General features: G+C 39.0%; 1 protein-coding gene across 2 annotated transcripts in view; it reads right to left on the bottom strand.

Moving 5' to 3' along the window:
* SWAP70 (SWAP switching B-cell complex 70kDa subunit) overlaps positions 1-14819 on the bottom strand; it is a 144435-nt gene that overhangs the window by 18335 nt on the left and 111281 nt on the right. For both annotated transcript variants that reach the window (XM_010829323.1, XM_010829322.1), the window contains 3 exons: positions 5137-5364; positions 3455-3601; positions 2238-2346 (listed from right to left, as the gene is read on the bottom strand). In XM_010829323.1, the coding sequence (XP_010827625.1) occupies positions 2238-2346; positions 3455-3601; positions 5137-5364 (484 nt within the window). The remainder of the gene's footprint in view (positions 1-2237; positions 2347-3454; positions 3602-5136; positions 5365-14819) is intronic.

Below are 14819 nucleotides of genomic sequence, written 5' to 3'. Positions count from 1 at the left end.
CCAACACTTGCAACTTCCTTACTTAACTTCCCAAAAGGCCAAATAAGAATAAGACATCACAAGGGCTGAGATTCAAAATTCCTGGTATCTGATTTGCTACCTGCTGTAAGTAGTCCGTCCTAAAGGAAATCAGTCCTGAATATTCATTGGAAGGACTGACACTGAAACGGAAGCTCCAATACACTTTGACCACCTGATGCGAAGAACTGACTCACTGGAAAAGACCCTGATGCTGGAAAAGATTGAAGGCAGGAGGAGAAGGGGATGACAGAAGATGAGATGGTTGGATGGCGTCACCAACTTAATGGACATGAGTTTGAGCAAGCTCTGGGAGTTGGTGATGGACATGGAGGCCTGGCGTGCTGCAGTCCATGGAGTTGCAAAGAGTCAGATACGACTGAGCGACTGAACTGTAGGTAGTCTGCCCCTCATCTATGCCTTATGAAACCATCTCCCTATATACTCCCTTCCCAAGGTGGTAACAGCCAATACCATATATTGAATATTTGCTATATATAAATATATGTGTATATATATATACATACACTCTTTACACACATTATCTAAGTTTTGTATGAAATCTGACTTCTTTCCTGATTGTTTCCATTATCTAAATAGGTAGTACAGGGTGGGGGTGGTGGAAGGGAGGCTCCAGAAGGAGGGGATAAATGTGTACTTATAGCTGATTCACATCGTTGTACAGAAGAAACCAATGCAACATTATAAAGCAATTATCCTCCAATTAAAAATAAAATCAAAAATAAATAAACAGCCAGTACTTTCACACTGTTCAAATTCAAAAGCCTGAAAGGACAGAGATGAAATCTCCGTCCTACTCCTATTCCCAAGCACTGAGCTCTTCACTCCACTACCAACTAACACCAACTGTTTCTGTGCATCTTTCTTGAGATACTTTAAAAGCAAATACAAATAAACATATATATACACCTTCCACCTTCCACGGACATGGTGGCGGCGTAACACTGTCCTCAGAGCTTGAGTCTGTCCTCTTACTTCCCCTGGAGAGCTTTCGTATCAGCACACACTGCACAGTACTGATCAGTCCTCCAGTGCGCGGCTGCCATCATCTACTCAACCACGCCCCGATCAGTGGACATGTGTTTATAAATCTATCACAAACAATCCTGTAACGACGTGTCATTTTAAAAATGTGCAACTGTATCTTCACTATCTCATTATTAACCCTCACAACTCTGAGCGGTAGGTACTATCATTAGCCCCATTCCAGAGAAGAAAGCTGCTCCAGAATTCCTAGTGACCCAGGAGAGAGGATCCAGACCCATGTACACTTGCCTCAAACTCTCAAGCTACATCAAAATGACCACAATTCTCAATAAACAATTTTACCTAGATTCAAGAATATAACACTGAGAATCCCCTTTCATGATTAAAGAGAAAATCTCACTTTAACCTTTACTAATGCTGGAGTGATATTTTAGTTTAAAAGTTATTAAATCATGAGTTTTCATTCTCAAGATATCTGAAACTAGTGATTTCCTGTGAAAGTAACAAATCTTGAAAATTACTTGAAGTATTCAAAACCTATTGCACAACCCCTCTTTTGTTTTACATATTTCTAAATACTCAAAATGGCCACTTTAAAATTCTTCATGGTCCTTAAAGGGGGAAATTTCATATTCTCGAAATAGTAAGAGTAAATAAATAAAACGGAGAAGGTCCAGTTTGTACTTTTCCCACAAGTTCACCAGGCAAATGAACCTGATGAAAATTTTGGGAACTCCTCTCAGCTTGTTTTTCTTTTAGCTACTGGGCTTCACACAGAAATAACTATAGGCAATGGAGAATAATGCCGAGCATCTCTGTTGTTGTTCAGTCACTCAGTCGTGTCCAAGTCTTTGAGATCCCATGGACTGCAGTATGCCAGGTATCCCTGTCCTTCACCATCACCCAGAGTTTGCTCAAACTCATGTCCATTGAGTCAGTGATGCCATCCAACCATCTCATCCTCTGTTAACCCCTTCTTCTCCTGCCCTCAATCTTTCCCAGCATCAAGGTCTTTTCCAATGAGTTGGCTGTTTGCATCAGTCATGAAAGTACTGGAGCTTCAGCTTCAGCACCAGTCCTTCCAATGAATACTCAAGGTTAATTTCCTTTAGGATTGACTGGTTTGATCTCCTTGCCGTCCAAGGGACTGTTAATGAAAAACAGAAAGTGCTCTTAAGTTATACCATGACAAGTAATAAAAATTATCTTACCCTGAATCCACTCTTGTTTCTTCTTCTTATCTGAAGCACTGATTTCAAAGGTCTTATCGAAACATTTTATGAGAAAAAGGCATTTCTTTCCATCTTTGTCAGGCAAGGACTAGGACAGAAAGCAAAATTAGTCTTTCAAATTTTACTTTCAAGTATTTAAATTCAAACTTAATTACTTATACAAGAAGTACCTATAAATGAATATTACTGGTTTATTTATGCTGCCCTCTAGGCAACAATACTTATGGTAAAAACCACCCCAGATTCATATACGACATCTAGACTGGGAGAACCAACACCACTTGATGGGCCACGCGATGGCCTTTCCTGAGCACAGCAACCCTTGTACATTGCACCTTATACCTGAACACGTCTCTCTCAGGAATCCTGGAAAATATGCCCATGGAACTGTTCCAACAGGTATAGACACCCAGGGTGATTCCCACACCCTGCAGATGTGTCCCTCCCTTCCTTGCACCAGGGGTGTTGTTGCCAGCAAGCTGTGGTTCTTGTCCTATATCCTTACAAGCAGACTGGCACCGTCCATCATAATCCTGTGAGTCTCCATGTTTAGCTGACTCTAAGAAGACCCCTTACTGGGCACGGCACACCCTTACTATTAATACATACCATTTCATCCATCAAGACACATTATCATTTATGAATGAGATCTTAGGTATTTTAAATGTTCTTCAACAAATACAGATGTGGTAATAATTCACATATAAATTAAAAATTCAAAACATCATGTTCTTTAGGACTTCACCTATTTACAGAATTAGCAGTGATAAAGTGTTCTGAAAGTCATACCAGTTATTCAAAGACATGTTCTTTTGGTTTATTTATTACACTCAAAAAGGGCCCAGGTTCTCAGATACACTCATGATTTCAAACGCTGTCTTACTGATTTTTTTTTGGCTTTCTTATTTATGACTCCATTTTACTCAAGAAATGATTCCTTAAATATACAAATAAATGAGATTTAATCCCTATACTTTATTCTCGAATACAAGACAGAAAATAAATTCACATTAGAAAAAAATGTTGTCAGGTATCTGTAATTTTTTGGTTCAGAAACTATAGTTACTGTATGCCTATATTATTTTAGAAATGTGAATTTTAAGATTATTTTTAAGGCTCTAGAGTCTAGAAGAAGGAAGATAAACTACTTGAACAGCAGGCGGCAGCACTGGAAAGAGGTAACCATTGACTCTTACCTCCACACAGCAGTTCTCATCCAAGAGAATGTCTCCTTTCTTATCTTTCAGATCCTCGCTCACATAATAAGAAATTATGTTGGGTTTTAATACAAACCAGCGTTCAGTCCAGTTTTTCCGTCTATGGCCTTTTTTTATCATGTAACCCTAGGTAAGATTAAATCTGATATAAATGCTGGTGCTTTTCCTTATAAGAGCTGGTATCTCTTCCTTTTAACACACACACACACACCCTAACTGTGATTCTCAGTAAATCTAGACCTCCATTATTGAAAATGCTAAACGGTGTCAGTAAACCTGGCCAAGCATGCCTTCTCAGACAATCACCCTCTGGCACCAGCGCACCTCTCTACCTGCTCTCTCAGGATTCTGGAGGATGAAATCAGGAGCAGAAAATGACCAGTTGTTAGGATCCTAGCTTCTAAGTATAGCTTTTAGGCTCACACTTACTAGGCTTGTATTTTCTTCCCATATGTCAGCCTCAAAGATGTGTGATCCAAAATTTTATTTCAGCAAGACTACACATTACTACAGGTCAAAACACTTCAGGATTGTTCAAGAATAGCTAACATTTCACACAGTAAATCTATAGGTGCTGACAGCATCAAATATATAATAATATTTTGGCTGTATCACGTGATCATTATATTAAGTTCTAATCACATGACTCGCTCAGTTTGCTCGCTCCTGACATTTAAACCAAGGCCATCTCATACGGCTGTTCATCTGCAGTTCTATATTCTGCCACCCTAATGGGCCTGGAAATCCTCTTCAGAGACCATGTTTCCTAACCTCTTACAGCACCAAAAACCTACACAAATTAAGCCTCAATTAAAGTTTATTGATAGGCTACATCTGAAGAAAAGAGCAAAAACAACATCATTACCTAAGAGGGCAAAACAAGGACCAACCAGTAAGAGTTATTATTCAATATAATAATGTAAGACATCTGAAAGATCCACTCAAAATATATAAATTCTATTTGCATTATGTTTATTAAACAGACTATGTATGTCAGCATATGTATACCATAAATATTATCAGATGCTATGCAGGCACTGAGAATACAAACTTTGTAACCTAATATGATAAACACAACTTTATTACATAAAGGCACTTTTCCCCAAAAGGAAGGGCATTTTTCTGATTTCATAAAAATTACACATATCCTATAGAGAGGTTAACACATATAAACATTATAGTAGTAAGTCGAATAATAAGAAAAGAAAAAGAATAAAATAAAATTCATAGAAATCCCACAACCCAGCAGTGATCACTCCTAACATTTTGGCACCATCCCTCCAGACAGCTCTACACACACATATCACATTGCATGAAAGGGATTACAAGACACCTGCTGTTCCACAACCTGTTTTCTTCACTGAAGAGCGTGCCATGGGATCTTTCAGATGAATGAGTATAGATGAAGGCATAACACGAAAGTACTACGTTCAGAAATGTGATCATATAAACAGTTCTTTCAAAATAGTAACTTCCCAGTGTTTAACTGTAATTATTTATAATGTAAGCCCAACACAAGACTGAGAAAATAAGAAATGTTATTCCTGTTCTAAATTAGTGTGAAAATATAAGTGACTTAGGCTCATCTTTGTGATAAAAATCTTTTATTCAAACATGTCAAATTCTAAAGGTGAGGAGAAACACTGTTACAGGATGCTTACCTGTTTCAGCACATCTAATATTAGCTCATTGAAAACCTCGTTAATTGCCATGGACACAGTCTGCCGATCCATGCCTTTGCTGAACTGTCCATTTCCAACAAGCTCAATCAGTTCCCACGCAGAAAGGCCATCTTTACTGTCATCAAAGTTGATTTTATAATTTTCAAATTGTTCTTGTTGCCAACTTACTCCCATAGCTTCTGTAAGTTTCTTAAGCAGGTATTCAATCTAGAAAAAGAATTTAATAAGTATTATTGCATAACAACAAAAAAAAAACTTTTAAACTTAAGTATGTATCTATGTTATTACACTAAATAACTAAATTAAAAGGTCAATTTAGGAAATATTCTTTTATAGTTCCAAGTGTATCTTTAAAGAATCTTGACACCCTCAAGGAGAAGGGTATGGATAAAATGCCCCTGAATCTATGCTAACTTAGAATAAAGCAATCAAAATCTGGAACCCTTAACAGTGTATTTGTATAAAGAACAAAAGCAAACTGCACACAGACATGATCATACACTAACTAACTGATGTGATCCGTTTACTCTGTTGGATTTCAACATATGAGAATACTAATTTTGCTGAACCAATATGCAAGCACTAAATAATCATCTCAAAGTATGTACAAGTTAGTCACCAATTTATAAATTTTCCACATAAGCCAATTATTTGAAATTAATGCTGCCGCTTCTCATTAGAATTCTAACAGTGTTGCAAACAATGGTGAACTCCTAGACTGGGCCAGAAAAGTTTATTGAATTCTGAAACACATAGCTTTGTATACAAAAATAGTAGAAAATACTGCGCTCATCCCTCCAAAAAGCTCTACACACACACAACATTGGCATGAAAGGGATCACAAGACTCCTACAAAAAAATAGCCATTTTTTTCTGATGAATGAGCGCACAATGAATGGATGTGCACATGACATGAAAAGTACTTTAAAAATGTAAATGAAATAGTAACAGTTCAAAAAAAACCCACTGTGAGGCAGTAATACTGAATTACAATTGATGTCTCTTATCTTCTGGAAAGCCTGGGTATCCCACAGTGCTCTCTCAAACTCAACATATCCAAATATGAATGAATCATCTCTACCTTTCAAATGGCTTCTCCTCCAATTATGGATTTCAGTTGTGAACAACACCATTCACCCATGCCAGGACGACAAACCATGCCCCACTCCTTTACATCAAGATCAGTGACAAAATCCTACTGTTTTCATTTCCCCTCTTTAAACTCTGCCTGGCTCCCTATCACCTCAAAGATAAAGGCAAGCTCCTCTGTGTCCCCTGTGGTCACTCACCCCCCGAGTACTGTCTCTAACATTTTCTCCACGATGTCTCACTGCAGATTTTACACCCCACCAACACCACCATCAACACTGATCCCACACAAGCTCTATAAAGGGCTAGAGCTAGCTGCTAGTTAATATTTAAGACTTTATACATCTCTGCTATATGTTTTTCTTTGTTTTGGGTTTTCCTTTTTAACAACCCTTTAAAAATGTAAAAACTATCTTAGCACAGGGGCTACATAAAACCAGGCTGTGCACTTAATTCAGCCAGTAAACTGTAGTCAGCCAACACCTGTGGAAAATTATAAGTAGTTTACCCATGTAACACACTTTTTCATGCTTCTATGCCTTGCCCCATGCTGTCCTGTTGAGATTACCTTTCCCCATTTCTCTACTCAGTCATATCCCACCAAAGACCTGCAAATCAGGATCTGCATTTTAACACGAACCCCAGGTACTTCCCTATGCATATTAAAGTCTGAGAAGCACTGCTCTGGTTAAAGTGCTCTGACCCAGGTCAGGTGTTCCTCTTCTGAACTCGGTATACTGTACAGAAAGTATCTCTATATTCAAATGCTGCCCCTTGCTGATTTTTTGAACTCCTTATAGGAGGGACAATGTCCCACTCATCTTTGAATCTCCAGAACTCAGCATCGTACACAGATGTAGTAGAGCTCAGTTAATGAAACGGAAATAAACCAAGCTAAACCTCAATTTTCTCATCAAAGAAATGGGTATAATAAAACTTATCATATAGGACTCCCATGGGGATAAAATGGGACAAAAATAGAACATTATGCACAATGTCTGGCATAACAGGTACTCAATCAATGCTACTTCCTTCTGTACTGCACCATTTCAAATGACATTTAAGAAAGCATTCATGAAATAACACAGAATGAGGAAGAATGCAAAATTAAATTTACCTATGATTTCCACTGCATAAAGATTATGTCAATATTCTGACAAATACTAGAGAAAAATATTACAGTCAATTTTGTTACAGATAGGATTATGAATTAATTTCTTTCTCTTCTTTGCAATTCCAATTTGGTTATAATGTTGTTTGTGAAATAACATACTTTAATAGGAAAAGAATGTGAACAATAGGAAAAACATGTTTGCAAAGAAATACACACTCACAAAACATCACAAGGTCAAAAAATACGAAGAGCTCTACTGATGTAATTTGATGAGATATTATAAGCTCCTCCAGTATGCAGATTATCTAATACCCTAAATCTAGCATACAGTGGGGTGTTCAACAAATGTTTACTCGCTGGAGAAAAACACACTCAGGTCTTTCCTTTCTCTTGTTGGAGATGTACCTGTTAAGCTTGTGCATCTGCTGTTAAGTTTAACAGATATTATTTTCTTGGTTTTTTAAAAAAATTATTTTTGCCTGTGCTGAGTCTTTGTTGCCACACATGGGCTTTCTCTACTTGCAGCAAGCAGGAGCTACTCTCCAGCTGCAGTGTGAGGGCTTCTCACTGTGGTGGCTTCTCGCTACAGAGCACAGGCTCTAGGGTACATGGCCTTCAGTAGTTGTGCCATGCAGGTTGTGACACATGGGCTTAGGTCCCCTCAGTATGTGGGACCTTCCCAGGCTAGGGATTGAACCCATATCCCCTGCACTGGCAGGAGAGTTCTTAACCACCTGACCACCAGGTAAGTTCTTGGCCTTTAAAAAGAAGTAACAGGGACAGGAAGTGGAAAAAGAGAAAAAAGGAAATCAAGAAGAAAAAAGGGAAGAGGGACAGAGAGAACAGGATAGAAAAGAGAAGGGGAAAAAAAATGTAAAGCAATAAGGCACAAGAAAGAAAAACTTAATTATATAAACAATTGACCAAAGTAAAGTAACTCAGAGGCGTTCTCATGCACAGAAATTCAATCTCCCTAAGGCAGCAGAAAGGGGCCCATGCTGCCTGATCACAACTTGGGATAAAAGCTGTATAGGCACTCCTAGAAGTTTCAGTAGTGAGGCTGTGGGTGTGGCCACATGTATGGACAGGATGACAAAAAGTGGGTGTGACAAGACAGTGCATCTGACTGACCATTAGTGCAAGTCAGGAAACAGCGGGGAATGACCCTGTGCCCCTCAGTTCCTCTTGTATATTGGAGCTTCAATTCTTCTAGTTTATTGGAATGTCTTTTACAGTGTTTCCTGTCTGCAGCAAACTGAGCTCTTCTAGAGGCAGCTCTCCAGGTTCCTCGTGAACCTTTCTGAACATGCCCTCCCCGGCCCTTCAGAGTTTGTCATCAGGGCCCAGTTTGTGCTCTGCATTCCCAGTGACTGCGCCAGGTAACTAATCTAGATTCATTTCCTGTTGACTTTGAGCACAATCACATACTTCTCACAACCAAGTAACTTAAGAACCTCTTAGTTCATTATATTGGGCCAAGGAGAGACAAACATTCCCATTCTCAACTATTCGATCATACTAAATAAATAATAAATCACGTGTCGCTGTGTTAGTCTGAGTGGCCTGCACCAATTCTAAGAGCTCATTCAGTTTCAGGAAGCAGCTTACTTCCTCCTTCCAAGGCAAGTTGCACCAAAAATAACAAAGAATAAACTTTCAAGCTGCATGTGATTTTTGAGGCCTCTGGCTCTGAAACTTCTTGTTAAAAGTTCTTTCCTTGTAATCATTAAAGAGGGTCTTTACTGACTTAATTCAGATTTTACTTCACTGAGGATCTCTTAAAACTCTTTCAGGTTTGAGATTTAACTGCATGAAGGCAATTCTTCCAAATAAGCAACAGACACATCCTGTTTTCTTCTCGGCTCAGTGGGAAATGAATACTAACATAAAAACTATACTTCACACACACACATTTCCAGGAAAACCATTTGACAAAAATTTCGGAACCATCTCAAATGGGGACACGCTAGTTCTGGACTTTAGTGAAGTAAGTCACTTGTTTATTCAATGTTCTTGATACTACTTTCTGGGTGATGGGAATCTGAATCAAAAGCAAATTTATCTATACCACTTATGTTATTCATATAACTACTACTGTTACTTATGTCTAATACAGTATTAATCAAAGGCGGAGAATAAAATCTCACTTAAAAACATTTTGGACTTAAAATGCAAATGATCATTATGATAAATGACTTATTGGAAACATAAAGATTACTTTAAATTTATAAAGCATAAAATCAACTGGTAATATTACAAATCAAATTCATACGTGACAAATTAAGACATTATACTTCAATTTTACTTTAAATGTGTATGTTTTCACACTTAATTAAAATCTGTAAGCCTAAAACTAGTTCCAAATACAGTTTTTTTTAATACTTAGTACCATAAAAGTATTTTAATAAATACTTAGGAAGGAAGCAAAATCTAACAGAGAATGGAACCTTAAGCAATAACTCCACTGTTTTTCACAAAATGAGCAACCTTGAATTTGCATTGCTTGAGCAAAGGCCAGGAGATGTGCTAAGAGCTAAATAAACACAAGACCATATTTTAAACCTTAGGAGGCTGGTTCAGCATTCAGACAAAGCTATTTCACACAAATCTGTTTTAATGATCCTTTCCTTCCCCACACAAGTACTCCTGGCCACAGAGGAGTAATCTGTAGAACTCACTCTAATTCTACTTCTAATCAGAAGAACGGTGAGGGAGCTAAGGACATCAAAACAACAGAGTAAGTCCAAACTGACAGGAGAAGGTATGCTGCCTGGGGTTCCCTTCTCAAATGAGACTAACTTGTTTAGGAGAGGAGCAAGACACTCTTGTCAGCCTGCAAAGAGGAAAACAAGCAAGCTGTGGAGTCTTGGCTGGGCTCTGGGTGCAGAAAAATAAAACTCATGGCCCACCTCAAGTCTTCTGTGAGTCCCAGTTTTTCAGGCCACCCAAAGCAGAAATCTTTTGAGTGTCTTAGGCAGGGCAGTCAGGAAGCTGGTGCTGACGGCTCCCTCCACAGCCTGTGACTCAGTGACGACTTAAAGCCAATGACAAGTCCTCCCACATCAAGTCAGAGCTGCTTCAAGGAATACGGTAAATCTCCCTACAAAGTAATTTCTAATTCTAAGGTCACTTTCAAGTCCACCATGTATATTTTGGTGATGGAAAGAACCAAAAGATCATGGGTAAGAGACCCACTACATCTCCAGTTCCAAAGAAAATTCAGAATGAAACTACAAAATGTCTTAAACGACAATAATGGAGATTTTATTATCATAATTTTTCCAAGCAGCAGCTAGGTTTAAAAATACCATTGGCATATCTACATCTATCAACATTCTATTCCCTTCCATATGTTTCTGTATTAAGATAATTTTCATGGACAAAAATTCCATAACATTTTAATTTCCCCTTTAACATATGTGCACAATTACATTATTATTATTAAACACTGAAAAACTGTTCCCACCACTATAGTGAACTTTGCTTTCTCCTTGCTTATCAATGACAACCTAATTGTTAAATCCAAGGACAACTTCTCATTCATCACCCTCTAATTTTTCTATAGCACCTAATGCTAGGAACTACTTTTCTGCTTCTTAGAACTTTTTTTTCCTTTGGCACCCATGACTCAACACTCTCCCAGTTCTCCTACCTGACAGACTACTAAATTTCCTTTACCAAATCTACTTCCTCCCCCGGCTACAGAAACATACCCGTGGTTCTGTCCTCAGCCCTCGCTTCTCCCACTACCGTCTCTTTCTTCCTGACCTAACCGACTCCCACGGCTTCCCTGTCTCTGTCTCCAGCCCTGGCCTCTCACGGCTCTGAACATACTCTTCCAGTTGAAACAAGGCAGTTCCACAAGGATGATCCCCTCACAATGCCAGCTGTACCAAACCGTCACCATACATCACACCCCAAATAGCTCATCACCAATGCTTCACATACATCAACTATTTTAGTCCTCACAAGTGTCCAGTGAAGGAAGCAATGATCCCCATTTTCCAGATGGGGAAACCCAAACAGGGAGACTAAGTAATCTGTTCACAGTCACAGAGCCAAAAGGTGGTCAAGCAGGGATTTAAATCAGGCAGTCTGATCTGAAAGATAAGGCTTTAAACAACTACACTGTATTTCCTCCCAGTTGCCCAGACCTGAAAGTTGTCTCTGTCCCTGCACGTCCATCATGCTCCAGTTAAAAAGGACATGTGTCATTCATTTTTATTGCCCAGCACCTAATCCCTCCCTTTTTTAGTTATTAAAATTACATTAATTTTCAACGACATGTTTACAGCATAATGTTAACTGAAAAAAAAGAGCAGGGAAAATTTTATATATTGTACAATTACACTGTATTTTTTTTTTAAGTCATGAATAGAAAAAATATAAAAAGTATCTCCAAATGCTAACCTTGGTTTTCTTTCAGTGGCAGAACTACAGAACTATAGAAAGAAAGTTCTTTTTACTTATTTGTAGAAATAAGTAGAATAAGAATCTAACATTTCTGTAATTAACAGATATTTTATAGGGAAAGTGAAAGTGTTAGTCATTTAGTCATGTCCAACTCTCTGTGAGCCCATAGACATTGCCCACCAGGTTTCTTTATCCATGGAATTCTCCAGGCAAGAATACTGGAGTGGGTTGCCATTCATTTCTCCGGGGGATCTTCCCAACCCAGGGATCAAACCCAGGTCTCCTGCATTGCAGGCAGATTCTTTACTGTCTGAGCTACCAGGGGAAAGATGCTATTTATAGGGAAAGTTCAGTTCAGTCACTCAGTCGTATCCGACTCTTTGTGACCCCATGGAGTACAGCACGCCAGGCTTTCCTGTCCATCACCAACTCCCTGAGCTTGATCAAACTCATGTCCATTGAATTGGTGATACCATCCAACCATTTTATCCTCTGTTGTCCCCTTCTCCAGCCTTCAATCTTTCCCAGCACCAGGGTCTTAATCCAATGAGTCAGTTCTTCACATCAGCTGGCCAAAGTATTGGAGCTTCAGCTTCAGCATCAGTCTTTCCAATGAATATTCAGGACTGATTTCCTTTAGGATTGACTGGTTTTATTTCCCTGTTGTCCAAGGGACTCTCAAGAGTCTTCTCTAACACCACAGTTCAGAAGCATCAGTTCTTTGGCACTCAGCTTTATGGTCCAACTCTCACATCCTTACATGACTATTGGAAAAACCATAGCTTTGACTAGATGGACCTTTGTTGGCAAAGTAATGTCTCTGCTGTTTAATATGCTGTCTAGGTTGGTCATAGCTTTTCTTACAAGGAGCAAGCATCTTTTAATTTCATGGCTGCAGTCACCACCTGCAGTATTTTGGAGCCTAAGAAAATAAAGTCTGTCACTGTTTCCATTGTTTCCTTATCGATTTGCCATGAAGTGATAGGACTGGATGCCATGATCTTAGTTTTCTGAGTGTTGAGCTTTAAGCCAGCTCTTTCACTCTCCTCTTTCACTTTCATCAACAGGCTCTTTAGTTCCTCTTTGCTTTCTGCCATAAGGGAGGTGGTGTCTGCATATCTGAGGTTATTGATATTTCTCCCTGCAATCTTGATTCTAACTTGTGATTCATTCAGCCCATCATTTTGCATGACGTACTGTACATATAAGTTAAATGAGCAGCGTGACAACATACAGCCTTAACGTACTCCTTTCCCAATTTTGAACCAATCTTTTTGTTCCATGTCCAGTTCTAAGCTGCTTCTTGACCTGCATACAGATTTCTTAGGAGGCAAGTAAGGTGGTCTGGTTTTATAGGGAAAGGATGCTATTAATTTTTTAAAATAACTCTCTCTACCAGCTCCCTGACAGAAGCCAGTAAAACTTGGCTTACATATAGCAGGTCTGCCTCTTTCTGACCATGAAAACCAGTGAAGACACACAAAAGATCAGAGTGACAGCCACCAAACCCTCACATAATTAAGCTCTGGGCATGAATCAGTCATTCATTCATTCTATGAACTAAAAATAGTGCACAAAAGCTCTTATCACTGATCTACTTTTATCTCTACAGGGGCTTAGTAGCAATAGTTATTGTTGGGAGTATCATTTCATTACTAACCTTATTAGTGAGGAAAGTTCAAAGTAAAACCTTAAATGAGTAGTCTTCAAAATGACATGTTTCAGGTACTTCTGTTCTCTAGGGTCACAAATGGAGGTTGTCTAGGGCATACTGAAATTCCAAATCTCAACTCTCACTCTTTGGAAAAAACCAGTAGGCTGCGCACTGAAGTGACTGACCCCAGAGTCTAATCTTGACCATGACCAAAAGAATGACCAGGTAAACAGACCAGTCCAGAGTGGGAGAAGCTAGCAAGCACATTGATGAAATCAATGCTAACCCCCTTATGTCTGAGGAATTCCCAATGTGGAAGCTAAACACAAATGGACCCTTTTCAAGCCTTCTCTGCAACTAGTTCATGGCACCTGACCTAGATCATAACAATCAGATGCATCATGCCCTGTGCTTAGGAAGTAGGCATAGAAAGCTCTCTGTGGTAGCAAGAACAGCTGCAAGAAGATCTGAGTTCCTGGGCAGCAGCATGCAGGGCCAGAGATATTCCACAGTACAACACGGTTTCCCTGTGGTTCCTCACTACACAGCCTCCACATCTGGTTTTCAGCCATAATAGCCATTCTATAAGCTACCCAACATTTTTAAAATTACCTTTCTGGCTTAAATCAGTAAGTCCAGCTGCTTTGAAGACTGGCAATTTGCCAAGTGAGATACCTCACTCATTTCAGACATGCTCTTCCTTTGCTTTCCTGCCTTACATGACCTCGCCCTCTGTCCCTTCCATCCAGGAGTATTCTCCTTTGCTTTTTCCATTAGTCAAAACTCTTCCATCTTTTAAGATCCAGCATAAGTGCTATTTCCCCCCTAAATATAACAGCTAACACTTAATGAGCACTTCCTAAGAGCCAGGCGTTCTCCTCATTTCATCATCACAAAAATAGCAGGAGGTAGATTGTAGCATTAGTCTTAGTTTACAGTGGTGGAAACTGTAGCAAAAATTAAATAAATTGCCCAAGGTCACACCGCTAGTAAGCAGTGATAAAGCTAGAATTCAAATCCAAGACATCTGACTCCAGATCTCTGCTCTTAACCAGGGAACACCAAATTACAGCCCATGAGTCAAATCTACCCTACCAGCCAAATCTGACTCTCAACCTGTTTTTATACACCCTTGCTCTAAGAACAGTTTCCACATTTTTAAGTGGTTGGGGCGGGGGAGGGGTGGGAATCAAAAGTATAATAATACTTCATGGTCCATGAAAATTATATGAAATTCAAATTTCAACATCTATAAATAAAAGTTTTATTGAAGCAACATACTGTCTTGTGGCTGCTTTCATGCTATTAACAGCAGAGCTGAGTAGCTACAACACAGACAATACAGCCAGAAAGCCCACAAAGTCTCAAATATTTTCAGATCGGAAGAGCACA

Source organism: Bison bison, unplaced genomic scaffold, assembly GCF_000754665.1.
Source record: "Bison bison bison isolate TAMUID 2011002044 unplaced genomic scaffold, Bison_UMD1.0 scf7180017864503, whole genome shotgun sequence".
NCBI classification, from domain to species: Eukaryota; Metazoa; Chordata; class Mammalia; order Artiodactyla; family Bovidae; genus Bison; species Bison bison.
Note: the sequence above shows the minus strand (reverse complement) of the source record. Positions and strands in the feature narration are given on the sequence as shown.